The sequence below is a fragment of the Alosa pseudoharengus genome, unplaced genomic scaffold (genome assembly GCF_046254945.1).
Source record: "Alosa pseudoharengus isolate Yale_2024_CS ecotype anadromous, Long Island Sound unplaced genomic scaffold, YU_APseudo_1.1 YU_APseudo_1.1_scf_2, whole genome shotgun sequence".
Lineage (NCBI taxonomy): Eukaryota > Metazoa > Chordata > Actinopteri > Clupeiformes > Clupeidae > Alosa > Alosa pseudoharengus.
In genome coordinates, this window is record NW_027468663.1 from 19,878,090 (window position 1) to 19,905,102 (window position 27,013).

At 42.4% G+C, this 27,013-nt stretch overlaps 2 protein-coding genes across 4 annotated transcripts; one reads left to right on the plus strand and one right to left on the minus strand.

Annotated features, from left to right (window-relative positions):
• The first annotated feature begins 1,244 nt into the window (after nucleotides 1-1,244).
• Nucleotides 1,245-16,468, plus strand: clgn (calmegin). The gene is made up of 15 exons (XM_076294058.1): nucleotides 1,245-1,397; nucleotides 2,522-2,677; nucleotides 2,822-2,895; nucleotides 2,971-3,029; nucleotides 3,222-3,363; nucleotides 6,387-6,468; nucleotides 6,728-6,920; nucleotides 7,081-7,270; nucleotides 11,233-11,346; nucleotides 11,987-12,143; nucleotides 12,912-13,127; nucleotides 13,904-14,020; nucleotides 14,818-15,013; nucleotides 15,260-15,372; nucleotides 15,495-16,468. The coding sequence occupies exons 2-15, from the start codon at nucleotides 2,522-2,524 to the stop codon at nucleotides 15,576-15,578; spliced, it is 1,893 nt and encodes a 630-aa protein (XP_076150173.1). The 5' UTR covers nucleotides 1,245-1,397; the 3' UTR covers nucleotides 15,579-16,468.
• A 230-nt stretch (nucleotides 16,469-16,698) lies between these two features.
• Nucleotides 16,699-22,054, minus strand: LOC143134021 (short coiled-coil protein B). 3 transcript variants are annotated; one of them, XM_076294060.1, is made up of 4 exons: nucleotides 21,931-22,054; nucleotides 19,424-19,495; nucleotides 19,231-19,311; nucleotides 16,699-18,055 (listed from the first exon to the last, which is right to left on the minus strand). In XM_076294060.1, exons 1-4 carry the CDS (start codon nucleotides 21,992-21,994, stop codon nucleotides 17,913-17,915), a joined length of 360 nt encoding a protein of 119 aa, XP_076150175.1. In that variant the 5' UTR covers nucleotides 21,995-22,054; the 3' UTR covers nucleotides 16,699-17,912. The 3 variants fall into 3 exon arrangements, with proteins under 3 accessions (XP_076150175.1, XP_076150177.1, XP_076150176.1); XM_076294062.1 differs by lacking the exon at nucleotides 21,931-22,054 and adding an exon at nucleotides 20,413-20,502; XM_076294061.1 differs by lacking the exon at nucleotides 21,931-22,054 and adding an exon at nucleotides 20,184-20,379.
• Nucleotides 22,055-27,013: the final 4,959 nt, after the last annotated feature.

Genomic DNA, 27,013 nt, shown 5'->3' on the forward strand with positions numbered 1-27,013 from the left:
ACCCTCCGGTCAAGTTTTATCTTAGATTACACTGAAAAGTGGCTAATCACGACTCAATGAGCGCTACATCCACCAGGTTCCACTTATGTATTATTTGACGTGATGTCCCTGTTGCCATTAAACACACATAGCTGCTGTGCTTTATGTGCGGAGAACGGCATAGTGAAAATGTGCTCCCCACTGCTTCTGTTAAGTTTCCCGTTTACTGCCCGGCCTCGCAACCCGTTGAGGTCACATTCTAATTCCATCAGGGACAAGCCAGGGTAGTTGGCCGCCACTGTCAAGTTCTTTTTCTTTTTTTCTAAAGGGGAGACCTCGATGCTGCTGGCATCCGTTCGTTCCCGACCACCTGTCTCGGAGAAGGGGTGGAGAGGGCGTGATTACAGTGTTACATTACAACTGACAGCACCACTGCAGTGGAGCAGTACTCCCACGCCCTCTCCCACAGGCTTGGCCACTAGCTCCTTTCAGTAACATTGCATTGACAATAATAATAATAATAATAGTAATAGTAATTCTACTACTAGCCTACTACCACTAGGCTACTACTACAACCACTACTAATACATTTAAGCCATAACAGATATGAAACGATGGCGTACCTTTTAATGACAATTTCACAGAATACTTTGACATCTGGAAAGATCTAGCTTTATGAATGGGTTTTTTTGTTCCCTCTTCAATTATGCGCTTATGCACATATAATAACCGAATCAGCATAAAGTTTGAGGTACAGTCACAGTCCGCCCGCTGTACTCATTAGTTGGATGTGCCTCCTACACTTGCTATAGGGTTTGTAACTCAGAAAACAGGCCTGAGATGGTTACCAGGTTAGCAAATGCATACAATCCTTTCCTTTTGTATTTTCTTTAAGGGCATGTCAGTTGCGTTCGTGACCTCCTCTTTTTTGTCTACGGCGCTGTGTTTTGATGGTCAGCAGTGCCACCTTGTGGACACAGCCTGTTAGGTATTCCGTTCGTTTGTAGATTTAACATTGTGAAGCAATATATATATACATTTACATTTGACAATGAAAACATCAGACAGTAGGCTGTGCATGCAGATAGGGAATTAGTTGAACACGATGTGATATGAATGTCAACGGATTGTAAGATTAGTGGACCTAGAATGGTGACTGGCAAATGAGCAGACTTTTATTTTGAAGTAAGTAGTACTTGTAGTACAGTCATGCAGTCGGCGGTCGGCTTGCCGCGGCATAGATTCTAAATGAGCCACTGCCGTACTTGTGCTGTCGGCTGTAGAACTAGGCTAAGGTTGCTGTTCGCGAACATTCGCGTGTTCATTCAAAGTGGGCTGTGAGCAGCTCTGTAAAATAATCACTGACACGCATATCTGAACAGTCCCGGATAAAAAGGACATATAGGGGGCAGCACAAGGTTTGTTTCTGTAAAGCTTTCATTTCATTTTGGCGACTTATCGTAGAATGTGAGCTTACAGATATCGGTATACCGTTAGCTACCGTTAGCTGCCTGGCTAGCACGCTAGTTAGCGTTAACGTTAGCCATTGAGGACTGAGGTAACCTTAGCATCCATAAATACTATGCTAGCCGCGAAGGGGGTGACATGCCTAGTGTGCAAGAGTCAGCAGCCTCTTGTGCATTAACTTACAGCTCATAAACATAACTGTCTTTTTTAACTATTGGTAGCTGAGCCAGACCAACTATTATGCTGTGGATTTTGTATGTTCGTGATAAGAGTGCTCTGACGTGTTAACGGGTTGAATTGGCGCCCATGAGAACATCAGTTTCTGAGGGATGTGCAGGCCAACGTTAACTCTGAAATAAACTCAAACTCACATTCAGTATTAATAAACTTAGTTATGAATTACGTTACATACTCACGTTACCATTGAATGTTCAGAAATAAGTGGAATTTAATCTCAACTATTTTTTGTACCATGTAACTTGTTAGGTTAACGTTAAAGTTAACATTAACCACGCACCATATATATGACCACGCACAATCATGTAGGTTAACGTTAACGTAATGTTAGAGCTTAACGTCACTGACGTGGTAGTTGGCTCAGCAAGAATTGGAGTTGTGCAGTATAACAGCTACTGAATGTGAGAACGTTATCGTAAGGAAACTTGAGGTAAAGTAAGTTTGCTTGCTAGCTAATAACGTTACGTTAAGCTGCTGCAGCATCTTTCAGGAGCGCACTTAACGTTAACCCTGGTAACGTTATGCGAATGACCTGCCTGCCAAATTTCCATATAAAATCACTTTCTCACATAGCATTCTATCAACAAATGGCGAACGTAACGTATTGTCATTGGTATTCATGTTCATTATTTTGACTGTTTATGGTGTTGGGTTCCCATTTGCATACGAAACAAAACGGGGATGGTCAAAGCAATTCAGCACTAGCCTGGTTTACACTTACAGCGGTGTCAAACCAATAACGTTAAGCTAGCATACTGTAAAGGTCTCACAAGAAATGGTACCATGATAGTTTAACCTTTAAAAAAAAAAAGGTCAAGCTTTTCGTTTATGTATCAAGATGAGGCTGCGGTGGAGCTGGACGTGTATTTTCCTGCTCTCCGTCGCCGTGGTAGCCTGGGCAGAGGTCGATGAGGCAGAAGAAGAGGACGAGGCTTTCGTGGAAGATTCAGAAGAGACGGAGGCCGCTGAGGCAGATGCTAACGTGTCCTTCCAGGTCTGTAGGTGTAAGAGAGACTACAAAACATATTTTCTTTGTAATTGTACATGGTCTTAATTGCGTGGAATGTTAAATGTTATTGTAGCTGTGTGAAAGATTTATTTATTTTTCCTCCTATATGTTGATTGTTAACACACTTAGGTAACATACAAGACTCCAGTTCCCACAGGAGAGGTGTTTTTCGCTGAGACGTTTGATGATGGCTCAATGGGACGGTAAGAGTTCAGCTAATGGGGAACATGCATGATCTCAAACGGACTGTTCTGACTTGTCTTGTCCATCTTTTCAAGGTGGCACCTGTCTAAAACTATGAAAGAAGATGTGGATGATGACATTGCCAAATATGATGGTTTGTACGAGAATTTGGGTGATGGGGATTTATTTCTGCTATGTGTGTTTATTGGTTGTTTCACTTTCAGAGTAAGTGCTTTGTTTCACAATTTCTGAAAATGAAACTACTATAATAATTAATCATTATTTATTTGTTTTGTTTGTTTAATCTACATCCACTGAAGGATTTTTTTTTTCATTCTCTCTTCAGGCAAATGGGAAGTGGAGACTCTAAAGGAAAATAAAGTGCCTGGAGATTTGGGTCTGGTTCTGAAGTCTCGGGCAAAGCACCATGCCATTTCCGCCATGCTGGACAAACCGTTTGTTTTTGAAGACAAGCCGCTGGTCATTCAGTAAGTGCCCCGGTGCTCTGAAGAGAAGAGTAGTGAGAGCTGTGGTGACTGTATGATAACTGTGAAATGCTTATGTAACGTGGTCGCCATTTCTAATATTTCCTCTGCGATAAAAAGTCTGAGGTGGGAAGAACTGTAGAACTACATTCAATTACGATGTCACTTACAATTTGAGCTGCTTTGAAAACAATCCAGATGGCTTGGATGAAAAACCAGTAATGTTCACGATGATGGATGTGGATGAAAGAAATCGGATCCTGAGATCAGCATAAAGGGATATATTAATTATTATATACTGTAGGATAGAGGGCTACATAATCACCCATATATGAGGTAAGGGAATGATTGGTGCACTCAACAAAACATCATATATATATATATTAGGGTGCATCAAAAAACACAATTTTTGAATTTTGATATGGCTGGGTGCTAAAAGTGTTCCAATATATGTAGAAACAACACATGCAAAATATTTTTCCAGTACATTATGATTTAGGGGTGCCACCGCACATCTGTTTTTGTTGGATAAAGTGGTTAACAGTGCTCAATGGTCGCCATGGAGATCTGAGGTAAACAATACTACAGCTCAAGAAAACTGAGGTGATCTTTCTGTTTGAGGTGATCTTGATCTGTGTTGGATGTGTTATTACATATTACTATCATATAGTTGTTTCCCCGCCCCCTCTGCAAAGCTAATTGCATGCCCACAAGTGCAGTTGAATAGTTAACCAATTGTGACATTAAAAAGAAACAAACTTTAGCGATCATACATGATAATAAATGTCAACGAGCAGCGACATACAGAGTAGGCCTAGTAGTTCTACTAATCTACTTAAAAATACTTGAACTATTTATTGCACAATGAAGAAAACTGATGCTCTGAATACTTATTCAGCTGTCTCTAAAAGTTTCTCTAATTGACGCATTCAACCGCGATTTTGATTACACCTGCTTTTAACAGGCGCAAGTTTTTCACCGCAAAACAGACATGCGCTGTTTTCATACATATGGCGGAATACCTAATCAATGCTATTAGCACTTGTCGTCTCCTGTGTTTGCGCGATACTCCCACTTTCCCCTGACCCTCCTATGAATGCATATGCATGACACGGAAAAGCGCAAATAGCCATTTGCAGCTCCCACGACAGGCAGTCTACGCTTTTTCCTCAGTGCAGCCTGTTTGTACATACCTCGCCATGCTTTTACGTGCACTTTGCAAATGAAATATGCCTGACGTGGGCACAAAAACATACATCTGGCCCTGTCTCCTTTTTTCATCCGCTTTCTCTGGGTGTGTCTTTCTTCTCTCCTTTGTATCCCTTATTCTCTCTCTCTCTCTATTTATCTCTTTGGCTGTGGAGAACATGTGTGTGTGTGTGTGTGTATGTCTGTGTGTGTGTGTGTCTTTGTGTGTGTGTGTGTGTGTATGTGTGTGTGTGTGTGTGTGTGTGTGTGTGTGTGTATGTCTGTGTGTGTATGTGTCTGTGTGTGTGTGTGTGTGTGTGTCTTTGTGTGTGTGTGTGTGTGTGTCTGTGTGTGTTTGTGTGTGTGTCTGTGTCTTTGTGTGTATGTCTCTCTCTGTGTGTGTGTCTGTCTGTGTGTGTGTGTGTGTGTGTGTGTGTCTGTGTGTCTGTGTCTTTGTGTGTGTGTCTTTGTGTGTGTGTGTGTGTGTGTGTCTTTGTGTGTGTGTCTGTGTGTGTGTGTCTTTGTGTGTGTGTCTGTGTGTGTGTGTCTTTGTGTGTGTGTGTCTGTGTGTGTGTGTGTGTCTTTGTGTGTCTGTGTGTGTGTGTGTGTCTGTGTGTGTGTGTGTGTGTGTGTGTCTGTGTCTTTGTGTGTATGTCTCTTTGTGTGTGTGTGTCTGTCTGTGTCTGTAAGTGTGTGTGTCTGTGTCTTTGTGTGTGTGTGTGTGTGTGTGTGTGTGTGTGTGTGTGTGTTTATGTTTATGTGTGTGTTTATGTGTGTGTGTGTGAGTTGAACATGACCGCAACCAAAAGCCAAACCTTTGCCGCTGCAAACCCAAGCTAATCCCTGAATAGGACGGTTACTCTTGGGTGGCGGGTGGGGGAGACATATCTGGGGGGAGACACACTGTCTAGGTTCAGAGTTCAGGTTCCATTCCCTCTCTTTCTCCCTGGTGATGTTGCTCAGTGGAGCAGAAACTCTGGCACAGACTGAGCAGTTAAGTTCGGAGTTTAGTTAGTGTCAGCTCTTACCATTAGGCCCTGTTAGTCAGTGAGTTAGCCACTAGAGAGGGTTTGTTCTTTTAAGTTTGTCAGTATCGCCCTTTGTGTTTAACAATAAAGTCAATTAAATTTGTGTGTCCGACATTGTGTGTCCGACATCCATCACTGCTGCACAGAATTCAGGGTAAGGCCACGTGAACATGTCCCATTGATCTCCATTCATTTTGTCTTTAGGACAGTGAATGGAGAATCTTGAAAGTTGAATTCTGAGAAATGCCCAAGTTGCCCAAAGGGCAAACAAACAACTTTTACTTTGATAACCCTATAGAACATGTTACTGTATAAAAGTTCACTGTACTCAACATTTTCAGGTCAACTTTTGGCAATTAGACTAAAAATTGAAACATTTTTCAAAATTTCGCCAACGTTCATGTGTTAGGTGGCACCCCTAAATCTAAATGGAATTACTCAAAACTGTGCAAAAGTCATTTTTTATGTTAATTGGAACAAAATGCAATGCCAGCCAAATTGATATTTTGAAATTAAAATTTCCCATTGATGCACCCTAATATATATATATAGTCCAACATCTTGCTTTATCTTAGCAATCCACTGCCGACAGATGTCTGTGTCTCTTGGTAAACGATGAAAAGATAGTTCTTGATTCTGTCATTGGTAAAAATTACAGTCTAGTACACAGCAGTAAGCCATTACTCCCTTCACTCAGCAACTTTCAGAACATTCTCTCACCTCAGCCTGGTTTTCATGCAGAAAATGTTCCAAATGCCGACCACGTGACAAGCATATAGAGAGGTTGTTAATCCTTTACTGTGTATCTAGATATGAGGTGAACTTTCAAGATGGCATTGACTGTGGAGGTGCTTACATCAAGTTGCTGAGTGACTCAGCAGATCTAGATTTGGTAGGTTCAATATTATTTCTGATAAAGGTTCCTTTTTCCTGTCTTGTTTGGAGAGAGTAATGCCAGCTCATTAGTTATTACATGAGCTTCAGACTGATCTGACTGAGTCTAGTTCCTCACAGGACACCAGGCTAATGGGTATTAATTGATTAAAAACACCATACTATTCTGTAAAGATGTTTCCTGTTTCCCTAGAAGGTTCCTTTGGTCTTGGTCTTTGTTCACTGTTTGTCCTCATTCACATGTTTCTCTATTTCAGGAGCAATTTAATGACCGTACACCATATAGCATTATGTTTGGGCCAGACAAATGCGGTGAAGACTACAAGTTGCACTTCATATTCAGGCACAAGAATCCACTTAACAATGACCTGGAGGAGAAGCATGCTAAGAGGGCAAATGTAGACCTGAAGAAGTTCTACACAGATAGGAAGACTCACCTCTATACCTTAGGTGAGTTGGCCACCTTACAATGACCTGTTAACTGAAGTGCTTTTTGTAAGTCCATTATTCAATGGAACTGCAAATCATTCCTAGATGATTCACATAACCTGCAGATGATGATTACTCTAGAGGCATGCTTGTTTGACATGTCTTTTTTTTTAACTCTTAGTGCTAAACCCTGACAACACCTATGAGATTTTCATTGACCAGTCAAGCGTGAACCAGGGAAGCCTCCTCAACGATGTTGTTCCTCCTGTCAATCCACCGAAAGAGATTGACGACCCCAAAGACCGTAAACCAGAAGACTGGGATGAGAGGGCCAAAATCCCGGACCCAGAGGCCATGAAGCCAGACGACTGGTGAGTTAATCTCGTCTGGTAAAGTGAAACAGTGTATTTATCGGCATTTGTATGTGCATTTGCAGAAAAGGATCTCTCTCTCTTTCTCTTTCTCTTTCTCTCTCTCTCTCTCTCTCTGAGGATTGTAGATAGTGTTGTTGGCAGGGTGTGGCTGGTGGTGAGAGCATTTGGCTTTGCTTATTGTGTCCTTTTCCCCACTAGTGTATGTGAGAATTCTTTTAGAAATGGTTTAGATCTATAGCTTTGTACTGCCAAAGGTCAACAAAAACTCGTTTACAATGGATACAGGGAGAGCTGTCTCTGTCATGGCTATTCGTGTTTTCCTGATCCTGAGGTGCCTCTGGTGTTGGGTGCAATGGAATGTCTTCGCATCGCAAATGTTTCGCGCTTACACAGAAAGAGGTCTTACAACAAACTGACTGACTGATACAGTATTATTGAGTCATATCTACACACAGTCTTGCCAGAATATCTGCAGTGGCAACTGGCAAAGTTGGCCCCTCAGTTGTAGGATGGCGCTCTGTGCTTATAACTGACACAGTATTTTACATTAAGGCTTTACACAGTACAGTATTTTCATTAAGGCTTTGACCGATTGTTTTGAAGCACTTTTAACTTCGATCACAGTCTCTTTCTGACAGACTCTTGGTGAGAGACATGTTCTGTCTTATCAAGATCTATCAGTTTGATAAGGTCTTTGGGTCAGGAGAAAGCTTTTGAGACTTATGGAGTCTTTTGGGAGATGAGGGGAGTAGGGATGCACCAATATATCGGCCTTGTTACCTCCACTGGCTTCCCTTAGCTGCCCACATGAAATTCAATGACCTCAGGTCGGACTTGACACCTAGCCCTTGGTTACATCATGGCACTGAGCTTATTGGTGGTACAGTACATTGACGCTAGCGCTGCGCTACAACTCCCAGAGGAGCAGGATTTTGATTGAATGGATCAAGACTCTTGTAGCCTTTGGCTTAATTGGCCTGTAATTTATATAATTCAACTTCCGTACACAGATGTGTGTAGTTCTGCTGGAAGATTAACCATAACAATCTCAGTAAGGCTACATGAGGACGCAGAAACGGTCCTCATCTTTGAGTACCTTTTAGTCAAGTCAAGTCAGATTTATTTATAAAGCGCATTTAACATGCACATAGTGCAATCCAAAGCGCTCCACAAACAAGACACATAACAACAAGACAAAAGATGCCGGATGGAGCGGCATAGTCGCCAGCGTACCCATGACATCAAGACAAGACAAATACATTTAAAAAATAACAAATACAAAAAAAATGCCAGACGGAGCGGCGTAGTCGCCAGCGTACCCGTTACACCAAGACATACAAGACAGACAACAAAACAAATAAAAAAAAGAAAATATATTTTAAAAGGGGAAAAAGTAATGTTAAAATTAGTCCAATTTCCAAACCAGCTGAAAATGTCCAAGTGCAATGATGATCCGTGAAAACTGCGCACAGAGCTGTGTCTTTACAACCGATGCAATGCCAACAAAGTTCTTTAGCAACTGACCAACCCGGTGAATTCACTGGCAGTCTGGAGATAACGTTAACGTTAGAAGCTAGGCCTGCTAGACTGCAGTCTGGAGATGATGGAAGCACAGTCCAAAGTACTGAGCGATCGTGTAGATCCGCAATTCGGTGGACTTAACAGCGACTTTGTTGCTCCGTGAGAATGCATCCTTTTAGAAGGATTTCTCTACTGGGGAAACTCATCTGACCCTCTTGTTGGCTAAAGATGGGGCCTCCTCAGCTGCCCGGCAGTGCCAGTTGGGGAAGAGATGGCCTTAAAGGTGCTACGTGGCATTTTTTACATTTAAAACATCCAAAAATGACCTAGGAATAGCAAAAGAATGTGGGGAAACAGTTTGATGTAATGTCAAAAACACCTGAGCCCATGTGTTGATTTCCACTGAAGTTAGCATGCAAATCAACTAGCACTGGGCTGGTTCTCTTGTAATACCATGTGTTACTATGTGTGGTGCACCGTTTCCGCTTGAAAAAAATGGTGCCGGCCAAAGTGACCAGCAGAGGTTTCGTCTTCCGGACATTTAGATGATATGCTGGTCAAATATCCTATTTTCGCTTCTTAATTAGTCAAGTTGAGGAACAAGCAAGAATCCGCTTCAGTCGTTGTTTTAAATACCCTTGTTTGTTACTTCTACCCACAATATCTCCAGTGGTTCAACAGTTTCACTTACGCAGATGCTCACACTGCACATGCTTTGCCTCTTGTGGAACATCTGGAAAATGTTTACTTTCTTTTTCTTTTGGTCTGCGGTTCCATGATACCTTTCAATTGTGCCGCAAATTATCCGCGGACCAGCAATCTCTTCGTCGAGGAGGCCCTAAACCTGCAGATCATAGACAGAGAAAGCATGCCCTGGAACAGAACATGTCCAGTGTAGCCATGGGTCTGTCTGCACGGAAAATGATAAGTGTCTTAGTGCGGTTCAGACACCTCCACTTCCAACGTCACTGATTCCGACCGATACGCCCGACACAGGCTTTTTCTCTGGTGGTGGTGGAGCTGACCGGACATCTGAAGCTTCAGGCGTTATGGATTCACCATCATCCATGCGTCTGGCCTCTGAAAAAAGCTTTTAAGGCTAGTCTGCCAGGGTCTGACCATGTTTGAACCGTCTCACTCATTTGTTCGTTGTTTATAACATGTTTTAGTCGTGTGCTTTATTTGAAATGCATCATATGCGTGTTGTTTTATAACTTTCGGTAGAGCCTGTTCTTTTGAAACCTAGCCAAATGACAGTGTATTTTTGCTTTAGTATTCAGATTTTGTTAGGGGGAAGGGATTATTAGCCAATTTAAATCGGACAATTTGACCGGAGATATTTAATTTTGTCGGACATTTCATTTTTGTTCCACCCAATGTCCAGCAATTACCGGACAAAGGAAACCCTGGTGGGGTGGCTGTATTAAATGCAATGGGAAAGTGCCATGTGGCTGTGTTCCAGAAAACTTGAAAACTTTAACACACATATAAATCCTTAAGCATTTTACCGTGCTCATTCACTAGGTAACATCCAACTGGGTCTGTGTAAACAGGTACGCTAAAACAATGCTGGTGATGCTTAAAGAAGCACTATGCAACAATTTTAGCAAAAATGACCTTAATTATGCAGGTTGAGTCGTTCTGGGGGAGCTGTGTGGTGAAAAATGCGAGCCCAAATCCGGCAAAAACCCAGAAACAGCGAAAGAATAACCAGACCTGCATAGTGCTTCTTTAAACGGAAAGGGTTGTGCTGGTGAAACGCTTTTTGGCAATAGTTACCAGATATAGCAGTAGCAGTTACGAATTGTTACACCGCATTTCCACAAACGTCATAACATAGCGGCAGATAGAGGTTGGACACTATTGTTCCTACGACTGATTTAGTGATGCTTCGCCTATTCCACAGTTCTTCATAATGCTGCAGAATGCTCCATTCACTTGAATATGCCTTCCCAACGTTCGGAGGTCTGATATTTCTGTATAACAGACTGTTGCTAAGGATAACAGACCGCTGTCAAGGAAATGGGCGCAGACATTTTGGAATTTTAAACTTGAGGGTACTCGGAGTTCAAACGAGCTGAACGAGTAGAGATACAACTTCGTAGCTCATGTAAACAACTTGGTGACCAACTCAAAACACGGCATTTGGTAATGTTTACACGTTACATTTTATGGTGAAATCAAATTAGCTTCTGTCAATACAAGTGTGCCATTACATTGGAGTCTTTCTCTCATCTTCAGTTCTAGCAGTACAGTTCTTACTAACCTCAGAGGAAACTTGTAGTTAAAAACGTTTAGTGTGATACCACTTGTATACCCCACTTAAGGTCCGTGACTAGGACAATGAATGTCATTTTGTTGAATGGATGGATAATGTCATGATGCTGTTAAGTAGATAGATGCAATTGAGTCTGTCTGTCGTTATGTCCCTTCTGTAGGGATGAGGAGGCCCCAGCCATGATTGAGGACCCCAGCGGTTTGAAGCCAGAGGACTGGTTGGACGACGAGCCGGAGCTGGTGCCCGACCCCAGCGCTGAGAAACCAGACGACTGGTAAGGCTAAAAGGCAAAAGATCCGACTGCTTTGACTCATTGAGTCAGAAGACCCAACTGCTTTTGTATGAAGGAAAGAATGCCACCTTTTATATCCACGTTAAAGGTGCTATGTGGAGTTTGCATAAAACGATAAAAATTACCTAAAAGTAGAAACAGAAGAAAAAACAGTCTTGCCATAATGACAAAAATGCCTAAGTGTTGTGTGTTGTCCAGATATCCACTGAAGCTATCGTGCATACCGGCTAGTGCCAGTCCAGCTCTCTTGTAATACCACCTATCACGAATGGCGATGTGCTAAATACAGTGGAAGAGTGCGGCTGTGTTCAATACAGCTTGAACAGAATTCCACATAATTCTTTTGATGATTGTGCAGTAATGGACTGCATTTATATAGCGCTTTTCAACTCCTGGGCACTCAAAGCGCTTTACAATGTCATGCCTCACAATCACCCATTCACACACCGATGGCTGAGGCTGCTATGCAAGGTGCCAACCTGCACTTGCGTGTCTTGCTCAAGGACACTTTGACTAGGGTCAGGAGGAGTTGGGCTTCCAGGTGCTGGACGACTCCTCTACCTCCTGAGCCACTGCCGCCCCGTAGCTGTGTAGTGAGGAAGTTCTGAACTGTCTCCTCCAGGGACGAGGAAATGGATGGAGAGTGGGAGGCCCCTCAGATCCCCAACCCCGCATGTGAGATGGCCATAGGGTGTGGAGCCTGGAAACCCCCCATGATGAACAACCCCCACTACAAGGGCAAGTGGAAGGCACCCCTTATTGATAACCCCAACTTCCAGGTAAACCACCACAGACAGTACAGTGTTTCCCACTGAGGGGGGGGGGGGTGTAAGTGGTAGTGTGTAAGTGGTAAGTGGGGGTGGTAGTGTGTAAGTCTTATTGTGTGCCTGTCACTTAAACACATTCGTGAGGGAGGAACCCTTGCAGTTTTAACACAGTTAAAAGGCTACTCATACGTGTGGATGCAATTCATAATGATTTCTATGTAGTTAGTTAAAATAAAGAACCGTAGTACTGCTTCTCCTTGGGACAAGCACTTTTGAGTCTTGGAGAACACTTTTCCATCTACATCAGGATTTTGCAAGAGTCAGTAAAATGAATAGAGCCCTGCACGAGTAACCTAGTTGAAATTGACAAACAGCTGTAACTAAGCATGCTAAGCTCAACATCCTAACAGTATTCTAACATTAGCTTAGATATACCGCCTGATTGCATAACTTAACTTAGTCTCCCATATTAACTATGTTGTGAAAAGAGAGTTAACTTGAATTCAGCAGTTTTGAACAAATTTTCACAGCAAGGTCACAATTCTAAGCGGATTTAATAGCAATTTAATCAAGTCACTTTTATTTATATAGCGCATTTTTGTATGCACAGAGTGCAACCCAAAGCACTCCACATACAAGACATTGACACACAAGGCAAAAGATGCCGGACGGAGCGGTGTAGTCACCAGCGTACCCGTGACACCAAGACACGGGTATGCACAAGAAGTGCTTTTCATTCTACTGTAAGTCCACAAAGCCTTTTGTATGTGCATTGTTCAGGGTACGTGGAGTCCCCGTAAGATCCCCAACCCAGACTACTTTGAGGACCTGCATCCTTTCCGTATGAGTGCCTTCAGGGCGGTGGGCCTGGAGCTCTGGTCCATGACGTCGGACATCTACTTTGACAACTTCATCGTCACCTCAGAAAAGGCTGTGGCTGACCGGTGGGCTTCAGACAGCTGGGGGCTCAAGAAGCTGGTGGCCAGTGCCAATGAGGTAACCACACACACACACACACACACACACGCAGAGAGACATACAGATGCCTATTTTTACGTACTTAGAGACACTGTACACTTAAATGTGTTTGAATTGGACACTAAATTATATGACTGTACTGCAGTATTACTTTGACTTAAGACCAAAGACAAAAAAAAAAAAAAATATCACTTTTTGTCTGTCAGGATGATTTAAACAAACAATAGTGTTTGGATTTATATATGAGTTGGTTCAATATTGCAAACACTTAATCTATGTGACTCTCAACTTTGCCTTTGAGTCTCGCATAGGCAGTTTTAAGAAACAGTGATAAGAAAACCTTCATCTTCATCTTACCACATTTGCTCGCGGACCACACTTTGAGAAACCATGCTGTACTGTGATGAAAGATATCAATGCTGGCGTCAATATCGGCATCTGCATTTCATGGACTGAAAAAGGCTCAACATACCAGCTATTGCTGAAATTCATCCAAAGTCTTCTAAATGGAATGGATTTGGAGTCACACACACGCGCACACACACACTCAGACATGTTGAGTTCTATACCTGATCTCATCTGTGTGCCTCCTGTGTTTGGTGTGTGACTGAGACCCATGCGCACACACACGCGTGAGAGAGCGCACACACACACACACACACACACACACACACACACACACACACTCACACTCACACTCACACTCACACTCACACACTCACACATCACACACACCACACACACACATCACACACTGGTGACCTTCCTCCTGTCTGTGTCTGTGTGTCCTCAAGCCCGGCATCCTGAGTCAGCTGGTGCTGGCTGCAGAGGACCGGCCATGGCTGTGGATCATTTACATCCTGACCGTGGGACTCCCCATCGGCCTGGGTGTGCTTTTCTGCTGGCCAAAGGTAAGAGGGTGTTTACAGGGAAACCCAGCCAGTCTCCAGCTTCCAGTTTTATCATCTTGGGGTTGTTTGGACTGGTTGTTTTGCCATTTTCAGGTCCCAGATGCAAGAATATCAGGCTTTTAAAAATAAAGAATATCACCGCACACTGGTCTAATTAAATGGAATTGTTTATTAGGAGCGAATTCCTTACATTAGACCAGTGTGTGGCAATAATCTCTATTTATTTTTAAATGTATGTTTATATTTTATTATACGGCAATTCACAATGCTAGTAGAACACTCCATTGACTTGAATGGGATTTCCCAACGTTCTACGGTCAAATATATTCATGTAATTACCGCTGAAACATATAATTACCACTGTCAATGGCAACAGCTTTTGTGCTTCTGATTTACGTCTTTTTATATCACTTAGCAAGTAGGCCTAGTCCGGTCACTTCTTGCAATGGAACTTCATTCAAAAGTGAAAGCAGATGTTTTTTCCGGTGGTGCGTCTGGGGCCGGTTCACCCTGTCGGGACTTTCCCGATAATGACCGCCGTTCCATACATTATCCCTTACTTATTTGAAAGGGACCGTACACATTAAATAACATGCTCATTTAAATTAGCCATGTACTGGAAAGTACCAGAATTAGTTAGCCATGAATGCTAGTTTTCATCTGCTGTCCCAGTTATGAATCATGTTAATTTTACAAAACCATGATGTTACTCAATGGATATCAGAGGGGTAAACCGACGCAAAGCTGTGAGCATTGAATAGGTGACGGTAAGGATCCTTTGTTTTTCTCTATTACAGAAGGCAACAGATGACTATACCTACAAGAAGGTCGACTCCCCCAAAGCGGCAGACGTGGAAGAAGAGGAAGAGGAGGAGGAAGAACAGGCTGAGGGAGATGCTGAGAGAGAGGGAGAAGAAGGAGAGGAGGAAGAGGATGAGGCAGAGGAGGATGCTGAAGCTGAGACTGAGGCTGCTGAGGGCAAAGGAGATTTGGGTAATTTACACAGACACTCACCAGAGGCTCTTAGTGCACATGTTGCAACACTGGACCACACAAACACCAGTGCTTTGACTGATTGAATCTTTCTCTTAATCTGCTGGATGAGACCTCTGTGTGAGCAGTCAGATTTGTTTGTCTTTGTTTTCATATCGACTTCATTATCTACAGTGTTGTTTACACTGTTTTGAGCACTGAGCCTGCAAGGGCCTTGACCGGCGGTCACACGATTTTTATTTGCAGAAGAAAAGCTTGATGAGGCGGAGGCAGCTGCTGGAGAGGCTGCAGGTGACGTCCCGGACGGAGCAGAGGAGGACGAAGTCACCAAGTCCAACGACACGGCATCAGATGATGAGGTGTGGTGAAACGGAGCAGTTCATCTCTTCAACAACCCTATGTATGTTTCAAAAACACCGCTCAAGTTCAGTGTTACTCACCAAGACTTGTGTGTGTCTGTTTGTCATCTTGTGTTTTTCAGATGAAGGAGGCAGATGAGGGGGCCCACATCACTGGAGACGGACTCAAACAGGCGGTCAGGAAACGCAGAGTACGGAAGGACTGAAGGACTAGACGACTTTGATGACCGCAAAAACACTTAGCTCACTGCTACCTCCTCCCTCCCCCTCCCACCCCTCTCCGTTCTGCATGTCTCTGGTGGATTCTCATGTCTACCCAACTGCATGCAGGCTTTCTGTTTACTCTCCCCCCCACCCCCTCCTTCCCTTTCCCCTTTCCTCCTGGATTCAGTCAGCTCCATCCTTTCAGCTTCCTCCTTCCATTCTGCTGAACTCCTTCCCTGCCACACCCCCCCCCCCCCCCTTCAGTCTTCCTGCTCAGATAGAAGTTCTATAAGGTGTTGAGTTTTATCCTTCAGTTGGAATTCACCACCAACAATTGAATTTCAGTTTCTCTACAATGAGGTCCACAATCTGGAAGATGGATGAAATGGCACATTTTAGGATAAATAAATAAATAAATGTGAAAAAATTTAGTGAAGAATATTCAAAGAGGTAAGCGGCCTTTCAGTTGCTTTCAAAGTTACCTCTGGGTAATCTACGGATGTGTTTTTTTTTTTTTTTTAACTTATTCAATGAAAGTCGATGTCATGTTTTTACTAAGTTACTTTCAATGATGAAGAGATGTACTGATACACAACTGACTTTAGAAATTGTTTCTTTTTATGAAAATGCAGTTCTGTTGAAGTTAGTATGTTTACTTTTGTCACTGGCTTTTGAATATGTTGCCACTACTGTCTGGTTACTGAGCCGGTAAATGTGAAGCCTTCACACTGTACTGAACGATCACTTCTGAGAGGGTGTGTTTTCTTTAAATTCAAGTGTTATGTACAGGCATTTCCTCCAGCTTTTTCTAGTTCATGTTTCTGGCCTCTCAAGGCAGATTCCTGTTTGCAAACTTGTACATGTGGCTCTTGAAAATAAATCTTTACAAAAAACACTGCTTCTTACAACGTCTGTGTTGTGTTAAGATGTGAAATATGTTGGCAATGCAAGAATGCACACAGGTAGACAGATATTATCATATCACAGTACACAACAAACACCCTCAACATGTTATTGCAGTGGGAGAATGTTTCTCCTTTGTGTAATTTTGTTGTAGCATCACTTTATATTTAAGCAATAAGGGGTCATTCAGCTGTCAGAATTCATGAAATTAAGACAGTGAAAAGCCAAAGAATACAATTTTATTAAAACAAAAGTGTTTTAGGCAATATATTTGTTTTAATGTACACATCTATGCACAAGGCAGTTTCATACAATGAATGGGACAGAGGAGATTAGTAGTGTTTTAGAGCTACCTACATCACCTCTAGACTCGTGTGTTGAGAATAATCCAAACAACTTTCACAAATTTTGTCACCTGAAAACTAAAAGGTAAATCTTATTGTAGAGGCAGCCATTTTTCAACACCTCGTGTCCACCCTTGAAATCCAGAAGACTAAGATATGAAATAAGTGGACCCGTTCAAACCATTGGGAGTCACATGAAGAGTGAAACCGCTCGGCTAGGTGCGATCCCCATCCCTATTTCTTCCACACAGGCTTGGGAAACAAATGTCCCTTTATGGTTTTCACCCACACTCTAATATAAGGCTAGTCGAAAATACCTGGTTCAGGTGCACTGTATAATTTTGGCCATGGGCGACCACAGTAAATATAATTCTGTACACCATACTCTAAAAGTAAGATCCCTTTTGCTATCTTAAATTCATGCAATTTTGTTGTTGCAACTTACATGCTGATTAGATGGGGGTAGGGATTTCCAGGTTGTGGGATAGAGACCTCTAAATTTTAAAATATTTGAGAACTCCAGTCTGGAAAATCAGATCAATAGTCTCAATTCTTAGCCATTTTTGTGCAGCAAACAACACACAATTCATCCAAAGACATATATCCTGTGCTCATCTCCTTAGCGTTTATGACCATGATCTTAAAGTTGAAATTAAAATTCCTCAACAAGTATCAATATGTAACACATGTGTGGTTATTTGATTGATTCCAACTCTGGTTAACTCCACAGCACATAGGACATACACTTGTACAGGCTCCTACTAACTTTCTCTCAACCATTTCACAATAATACTGTTGGTCTTGCATCAGAACAAAAAAAAATGAGCTCTACCCACATGTAATACATTATGGAACATATATACAAAAAGAATAATAAAATAAATCAACGACATAATAAATAACAGTAATCATACAAAATATAACATAACAAGTGACATATGTATGTCTGTAGAGTGAGGAGGGTCATGACTGTGTAAACTGGGTCTCACATCGAGGCCAAGGAGTCTGCTGAGGGAATCGAGAATGGGAATGGAATAAGAGAAGTCGGAGGTTCCATCACTCCCCCACCATTTAACAATTCGTTCACCACTATTTCCTCTTCCCTTTGGTGTCAGTGGTCTGGAACACGCTGGAGGCAGACATGAGGTTCTCAATGTACTGGCCTAGAACCTGGTTCTCCGACTTCAGCTTCAGGTTCTCCTCCTTCACGGCATCTACTCTGGCTGAAAGGTCTTGTCGAACAGAGAGACAAAGGTGATCAGTTAGACCTTTAGATCATAACAAAGACCGATATGTTTTATGTTTCAAGATAGATAGATAGATAGATAGATAGATAGATAGATAGATAGATACTTTATTGATCTCCAAGGGGAAATTCAAGAAAGGTGATAGGAACCACTGCATCCATGTCATCCTTTTCACAGTGCATCCATAAAGTGATATTTTACTTTGAAGAATTAACTTGCAACATGTTAAAGGAACATATTGTAGGAACTCTTTTTGTCAATTTTCAACATATTGTGCCCCTATTTAGTACTATGTGCCTGATGCATCGAAAACTGATACAAAAAAAGAGTTATGTTCTTGGTCAGAACAGAAGAGCTACACAATGCAATACCAGGCGTTCCGCGCATGCAATTGTATGGACAGAGACAAAATTCTGCCTAGTCTACGTCAAATAAAGGAGACCATTTTTTACAAATATAAGGGAGTTGCCATAAATATGATTATTAGCCAAGTCATTTTAAAGCTCCAGCTAATCATTTTGTGTCCGTGTATTCATTTGACGTTGCAACCAAAAGCCAACCAAAAACAGGTGGTTAAACTATGTGTTATTCTGTAAGGCCACAGCTTTGCTGGTGGTAAAACTAGGTTCAGCCACATGTAATATGTTGGGCCATATTATAGTGGACTATATAGTCATTGACCACCAGACAACTGTTGCTATGCTGCAATCAATACATACATGCTTTTAGGCAATCTCATACACAAACACTTTCAGACTCCGAATGGTCAGCCATTTACCCTGGCCTGATGCATCGCAATGGACCATTCGATAACCTATAGTACATTAGTGCATTAGGAAAGTGTGTAAGTACATAATAGCATAAGAGCATAAGGAAAGAAGAGGTCAGCAATGAGTACAAAAGACAGACAGCAGCAGTAAAGGCATGGGAGACGGAATGCTCGAATGTAGAAGCATCCATAAACTAGGTAGATGTCACACCAGCCTTGCCACCACAACAAAACAATGTAGCTCACTAAACCTTAAAGTACTGTAATGTGTTACTTAAATCCACTCTTGAGTGGAAGTTTACAGTATGTCTAATGCTCTACCAATATACCATTCTAGACAATAGTTATGTTTTTGCCACAGACTCTTCAGAACCACCGTCTCTGTTATTACCTTCCAATGTATGCTGCAGCTCCAGCACCTGATTTATGAGCCTCGTCTTTTCTTCCAGTTCCACCTGGTTCTCCACGTCCCCTGGCGGGACAAAACAGACACCTCAAAATGACTCAGAAGATCACACACCAGACAGGAGGATACACGAATATGTATGCATCTTAGAGTGTGAACTTTGAAATGGGGCATGTACCATCATCCAAGTCACAGTTCATGATGAATTCGTTGTCGTTTCTGGAATACTGTGCTGCTGCACCACTGTCAACTGGAAAAGACAAAATATGAGCCGACCGTAAACAATCAAGATCAACACTAATGTTAATGGCGTGATCGTTAAATTAGGAATGCATTGTTAGCGCATTTTAATGCAACAAAATTTAACTTTAAACACGTGCAAGTTTTATAACAACCCATGTGGGCTAAAACATGGGATTTAAGCAAGACATCCATAACAGCTACAAAACTAAGTTGAACAACACGGGAGGGGAATCTTATCTATTCTACATGGGGTAACGTAAATTAATGTTGGGTCTATCTAGAATTACCGAAGCTAGCCACCTGCTAACAAACAACAATAGCAAGGTTAGCAGGTTCATGGACTAATATTACTTAAACTTAAAGATTCTAATTGTTAACAGAGCAAGCTTAATGTATTGGCGTTGACATTAGAATAGTATCGTTAACATTCATCCCAAACGACAAAAGAGTATCCTATGTTACCGTAGCTTTTGTTGGCTAGCATTTAGAACTTGTTAGGGCGGGGGCATAACGTTACGTTAGCTAAAGTTAGCACAGCTCGGTTCACAAATCTAGATAATTTTAGCGATCATTCTTCGCGGTGCTGTTTACGTTAAGTTGACACATAGACACTGGCCATCTGCACTAGACCATTAGATAGCCTTCGCGAATGCCCCATCACTTAACATAAAAACTGAGGTAAGATAGGTAGCAACCTAGCATGTGTGGCTAGATAGCTAAACGTAGCTTTCCTTTCCCAAATGTTGTTTCCAGCAGGGTGGCTAACCCCAGGTGATAGCCATTGCTAGCTAAGTTAGCCAGTAATACTGACAAAATATGCTCCTTCTAGATAAATCTGTGCAGCGCATTAACGTTATTTCACTGGTCAAAATTCAGAGCGTATATTCGTAGGCATGTTTGTAATACAAACAACGCATTTCTCACCGTTGGTTTAAATCCTCGTAAGGTTTAAGGAACGTCCCAAGTCAACACACACTGATTCGTCCAACACAACCGATGACAACACAAGCTACGTTCACGTTACCTCATCCCACTGAAGTGTGGTGTGTAATGTTGTATTTCCGATAGATGGAGACAGAGTCGCGTGATAACAATATTTGAATACATACACATCTATTCTTTTAATAGGACTACATGTGATATATCATTTCCAATAATCATTCAATATTAGTCGCTGATATAACATATATATAACAACGTAGACTTATTAGCGCAGATATGATTCGAAGACTTCCACATATCGAAAGTTTTGAATTGACAAATCAGTGCCACCTGGTGGATATTAATGGAAAATGGGACTGTCAATTGCTGAAGGTCAGTCAGCCATTTGAAAATGTGCCATCATCAATGCATGTCACTTAAATTCATAATAGTCTACGCCTACATTAAAATAATAATAAAAATTAAAAAAAAACGAATACTGTAGTCAAATTTAAGTCACTTGATCACCTTAGGTTATATTAATGTACATCAACAGATGATGACTAAACTTCAAACAGCCATGTAACTTGGCATGCTAGCCTATGTGAAACATTGGAGAATTCTGTCTAGCCTACTCTACAATCTTGATTTACATTACCCTCTAACTTACACTCAGAAAAAAGCATGTCCTCATGATCTCTATGTTCAGCCTTCGCGTTTATGTCCCTTATGTCCTCAGTGCAAGGTCACAGCTTACAATGGAAAAATGTGCTTTAATTACGGGTGTAGGGCCTACATTAAGACAGCTGGCAAAAGCATAGACAAGATAAAATGTTACTCCATGGATTATTTTTGTCAAAGCCAGACCTATATTTTGTAGTCAACATAAATCGTCTTTTTGGCCAAAATATTCTTTCTGAGGCAAAGCCTCAAGTACATGGAAATAAGGAAATCCGATTAACCACAACACAAATATTATAGTATTTAAATGTTCTGTACACTAGCATGTTCTTAGCAAACCTATTTTACTCTGTCGTCCTATTTTTAAACACATGCACCTATATCTGTATATGCCACATCAGAAATAACTACTAGGCCTAACTCTAAGTGATGTAGTTAGGAAGCAACCCCCTGTTCTTTTCCATCCATCAGCCTTGAAACCTACTGGAGAGGGAAACCTACAATCTATTCAGTGTAACACAACCATTATGACCAGCAGTCTTTAACTCTTGTAGTGGGCCTATACATGCTGCCACACCACCATGTTTAAGGCTGGTGTATTTTATGTGATTTTGTAAAAGTGTCCACTTAAGCAGGATATTGCTGAAGTCTGTCGAGATTTCATTACATATTTTAGTCGTTTTCCCAAGAAGCAGAGAGCGTAGGCTACTACTTTGACTGGTTTGAAACCTGTTTACATTGGAGCACATGTGTGGATTGATCACATCCGGTGTGTTCTGCTTCAAGTGTGGTGAACCTGCCACACACGCTGCTATAGAGCAAGCATCAGATCAGACTTACCTGAGTCATCAGCCAGAGAAATGTTGGTAAAGGTTCCATCCTCATCATCCACTTCCCCTTCCATTGTAGATCTTCTGAGTCCAGTCAATACGGGAACCGCTACGAATGTATAGTTCTTAAATTGCTGACGCTTCTGTTCCCTCTCTTTCTCTCTCATATTTTCTCCCTCCCTCCCTCCCTCAGTCTTTCCCATGCGTGCAGAACACCTGTTGTGCTCCGGACGGCCGCACCCTCTGAATTATTCACTGTAAACACAGCGATTCACTGGACCTCTGGAGTGGCTCAGGTGACACTGTTGTCACGGTGATGAGGGACTGTGGGACGTAAGGTTCAGAGTTCACTCCTGTTTCCTTCCCTCTCTCTCATTCTCTCTCTCTCTTTCTCTCGCTCTCTCTCTCTCTCTCTCGTCATGAAACATTAACCAAAGTATGCCTTTTGTTTGGTCTCTGAAACAAACAATTCTTGTGCCAAGGTTCCTTCAGATCTGTTTTTCCTTGTTCTTTGATTCCTTCCTCTGTCTTTACTCTTTGCTCCTGGACATACTCCCTGCCCTCTGCCTAGTAAGCCCTGATACCTGTCACACACACACACCTGATCACTTTGGCTACAGATAGCGATACAAGTGATGGAATAGAGTCAGACTCTGGTTTGGTAATGAAACTTTTTTTTAATGTTAAGAATATAAATAAATATCATATTCATGGACACATCATTTCTGTAGGCATGTGCATTATATTTGGAGTGATAGAATTATCTGCTGAAGTGAAACACATTTCATTTGATTTAGCCTGTTTAATTGTTTGATATCCCAGCATGCTGTGGTTTCCAGCAAGCCTAGCCACCCTGTGCCCGGGGCCGGGCACACACACTTGGGGCAGCATCAGCTTGGGTTTTCTTAAAAGGGCGACTTGGCCAGCCAGCCCTGTAAAGCCAGGCGGCCACTGGCATTTACAGGCCAGCGATTACACGGCAGTGGACCACGCTTCACATGCAGGGCTCGTGTTAATGAAAACCTCGCTGAGTGGAACACTCCTCCCTCGCACGCAGAGGGAGGGAGGGATGGCCAGCAAGGTTGAGGGAAAAGGCTGCCCGAGAACCAGAGATCAAGAATTATAAAACAAATACAACTCGCCTCGCCTACAGCACCTGCAGAATGGTGGCTCACTGCTATTGTTTGGTTGGTGGCATTGTAGTCAGAGGTACATGTGAATGAATCTAACCATGCCTTTGTATCAGCCATTTTGTCATAGTTATAAAGAATTAGGCTACACATACTGTAGATGACGCAGCTGTTTTCTTTGAGTGTGTGTGTGTGTGTGTTTTTTAACACACCTCACCTACACCTCAAAAGACCACACACACATTCATCTACATTTTCCTCTCAGAGAATGAATCACAACATGACGTGTTAATGGCCGCGGTTGTTTCGTTGGCTTACCACCTGATGAATCAACAGAGCATTAGCAGGGACACAGGTGGAAGGAACAGTCGAAAGTGAGCTTGCAAACTGCACACTTTTGGAGGAGAAACCCATGTGTCTCTTTCTGTAGATTATATTATTCTAGCCATTGCATGCTGCAGTTAACAGATGCCTGCTCTTGGCACAGGCTCACCCTTCGGCCATAAAAGAGCACCCCATCTGCCCGTAGGTTTGTCTGGCAGAGAGAGCGGTGGCAATGCCAAAGAGCAATGGCCAGGAACGTGACTGGTTTTATTTGTTGGAGGAAGAAGAGGGGAAACAATGAGCCCTATTTGCTGACTCCCACACATGGAGCATGGAAGCCATTGTAGTAACATGGTAATAAGACATGTTGTACAATATGTTCCTATGTATTTATTACTGTTTTGTTACCCAGAGTTAAGGTGGTGTGAAGTAGAGTGACTAGAAGCCATACTGATAGGCGGAAGTGAGCAAGTGAACCATGCATTTAATTTGATATAATTGACATATGATCGAGTCTCTGTGTAAACTGTTTGGGATATATTGACCCTTTCCCCCATTTCAACTCTTGTTTTCTGAAGCCATTTTATGTGTACCTGTTCTCTTGAAATTGTGTTTATCAGTGTAAAATAATCCAGTCACACTACTCAACCTCTACACCTACAGGGAACAGCGCCAGTATGACCACAACCAGAACACAAGGACCACTAGGGGGCAAAGGTGCCCTCACACCCACCGTGTGGTGAGCCGAGGCTGGGGAGGAGTTTCAGAGCCGGCCTGGGTGGATGGAGCTGAGATGTCCAGCCGTGGGCCAATCTGCCAATGCATCAGTGCAAGACAGCAGGCAAATTAGTAGTAGCAGTACAGCCCACACAGTATATATATACTGTATACCCCATTGGAGAGGCCCCATTGAAACAGTGAGAACTGAGGATGATGGTTTTATTTATTTCACTCTGTTACAGTGGGATTTTCCTGAATGTGCTGTTATAGAAACCGATAAGCGGTTCCTGTGAATATGTACATGTAGTAAGTGACATTGCTACGTATGTGCACAGATTAACAGGGTCATGCATTTGAAGTCACTGAATTCATAGGACCCTTTGGCAAACGGAGCATCATCACTGTGCATTGACAGCTGTTGATCCTATAGGACTGAGGAAGGTGGACAGTCTGGTGAAGGGGCTTTGTATGGAATATGTATCTTCTGTTATTGTAAAGCTTTGGTTTTAAATGTGCTTTATACTTAAAATTTACTTTAGTTTTACTTTGGTTCATTTTTCTTGTCCCACCTGTACACACATACAATACACAGAGAGCTATCCTGCAGACAAGAGAAACATCCCCCTCCTCTCTGTTCATAGGCAGTTCTTTTGATGAGGGGGGAGGCCTTTCTTTAAGCCACAGCAACATCAGAGGTCATAAAAGTGGCTTTGTTCTTCAGGTCGTAAACAGTCTTATCTGTGGGGGCTATTTTTCCCGCTCTGTGGATGGCCTCCTTTACCACTAACCAGAAAGTGGAGAGAACATGCGCATGTTTCTGTGTGAGTAAATGTATGTGTCTGTAAAAAAGGTGGATGTTGTCTTATAGTGGGTAACAAAACATGTTGTTAATTTTCTTTTAGTGTGTCATTTTAGTTATCAAGGTATGGAAATGTGAAGTGTAATAGCGTACTACTACACACTCACATTACTTTGTGAGATGTTATAGGAAAAGGCTAGCCTGGAAGCCAGCTCGAATTTACTCCGCTCTCAAAATTCAAAATTTGAGTTCAGGAAATTCGGTCTGGACTCACTCCATTGAGACTTGCTCCAATCCTTATTCCCAAAATAGAGAAGCTAGATGCTTAGATTTTGCTATCGCGTCTGTTGTACGAAATATTGACAGCACAGTAACGAACAAACAAGCAAAAACGATCAGAAATCAGCGATTAAAGCAACTGTTGAGAAGAGGGATGTTTTGGGTTCTACCAGGATTTACATATTTCGTTTCTCTGATTGGTTAGGTCTATTCAATTGCGTGCAGAGGCATTTTTCCTCCTGTATCAGTTGAAACACACCCCATAATCATGTCCCAATGGTGCGGTACCAGACTCAATTCTGAATAGAATTAAAATGAGGGTAGGAAAAGGGAAGCTTTACAAACAATTGATTCCATTGCCCACAGTCTGTTTTTGTTAAAATATTCATTTCTTTATTAGGATTTTTTTTCTTCTCACAATACATTTGCTTCCTTTCAAATTTGGATGTTTCTTCCCTATTTTCATTGTGAAATTATGATAACAATTCCAAAAGATGATTTTATCTTTTATCTTTACCAGAGGTTCCAGTAAATGTGGAGGGCACTGTATGTTGTTGGAGGGTGAATGGCTGGTTGGTGTTAATGTGTTTGAACAGCATACACCAGCTCTTTCTTTCCCCTCCTCTCTCACTCTCACTCCCTCTCTGTCTCACTCTTTCTGTTTGTTGGGCTTCCAGACTTTGGGAGGGGTGGCTCTGGAGACGCGTCAGGAAGAGGTGTGGGAGGAGTTGCCCTGGCGACAGCACAGGAAGTGGCGGCTGTCTCCTGCGCTGGGGTTGTCCATGCAGATGATTGCAGCGACCTGTTGCCAGCCGCCTTCCAAAACAGAGCCCTCCACCCCTAACTCTCTTGCCAATACCCAAATCTATAGCAACATCTGAATTACCCGTATATACCCCCACCCTCCTCAACAAAGAAAGAAAGATTTGTGTGGTTTGAAAGCAGACAGCTGTTTGCTTTCCTTGCAAGAATTGTTATCTGTTCAAAACAGAACACAACATTTGTACGGCAAAACATTATTTACAATTTGCCTTCAAATAAACATTGTACTGTAAAATAATAAGCGATAATTGATGTTGATAACAGGCAACAGTTTCATTGCTGTGTCTCAGGCGTATAGCCATATTCTACTGTCCATCTGCCTTGTCTCACCTCTCTTATGTAATACAAGAAAGCATCTTGGCTGAAATTTATTCATGATAAAATCCTCACTGCCGAAACATACGGCAAACCTTTTTCTACAGAAACCAATGCACACTCACACACACACACACACACACACACACACACACACACACACACACACTCACACACACACACACACACACACACACACACACACACACACACACACACACACACACACACGCCACACACGCGCGCGGCAACACATACACATTCCACACAGGACAAGAGTATTCATGCCCCAACACCAACCACCTCCCCCCTTCACGTGGTGCACGATCCCGCTCCCCTCTGTCCTCTTCTGCCCTCCATCCCCTGCTCTCTCCCTCTCCCTCTTCTGACCCCTTTAGGATAAAGTTCCAGGAAACTCCCCCTCCCTGGACCCATCTGTCCACGTCCTCCCCCGTCGTGAGCTACGCATCAGGCTGAAGTCTTAGCTCTGCCCTTTAAGGGGCTCCCAGGACACACACACACATGCACACACACACACACACACACACACACACACATGCACACACACACACACATATACGCACGCATGCACACACGCACACACGCACTCACATGCACACATACACATACACATACACATACACATACACATACACATACACATACACATACACATACACAAACACACACACATACACACACAC

Bases quoted from the DNA above. Each gene is read 5' to 3' on its own strand.
- clgn (XM_076294058.1), top strand. From the start codon at position 2,522: ATGAGGCTGCGGTGGAGCTGGACGTGTATTTTCCTGCTCTCCGTCGCC. The intron at 3,030-3,221 runs GTTTGTACGAGA...TTCTCTCTTCAG, and splicing joins TGACATTGCCAAATATGATG to GCAAATGGGAAGTGGAGACT. The intron at 11,347-11,986 runs GTAAGGCTAAAA...TGTCTCCTCCAG, and splicing joins GCTGAGAAACCAGACGACTG to GGACGAGGAAATGGATGGAG.
- LOC143134021 (XM_076294060.1), bottom strand. From the start codon at position 21,994: ATGGAAGGGGAAGTGGATGATGAGGATGGAACCTTTACCAACATTTCT. The intron at 19,496-21,930 runs GTAAGTCTGATC...TGTCTTTTCCAG, and splicing joins TTCTCTGGCTGATGACTCAG to TTGACAGTGGTGCAGCAGCA. The intron at 18,056-19,230 runs GTAATAACAGAG...CTGTTCGACAAG, and splicing joins GCTGCAGCATACATTGGAAG to ACCTTTCAGCCAGAGTAGAT.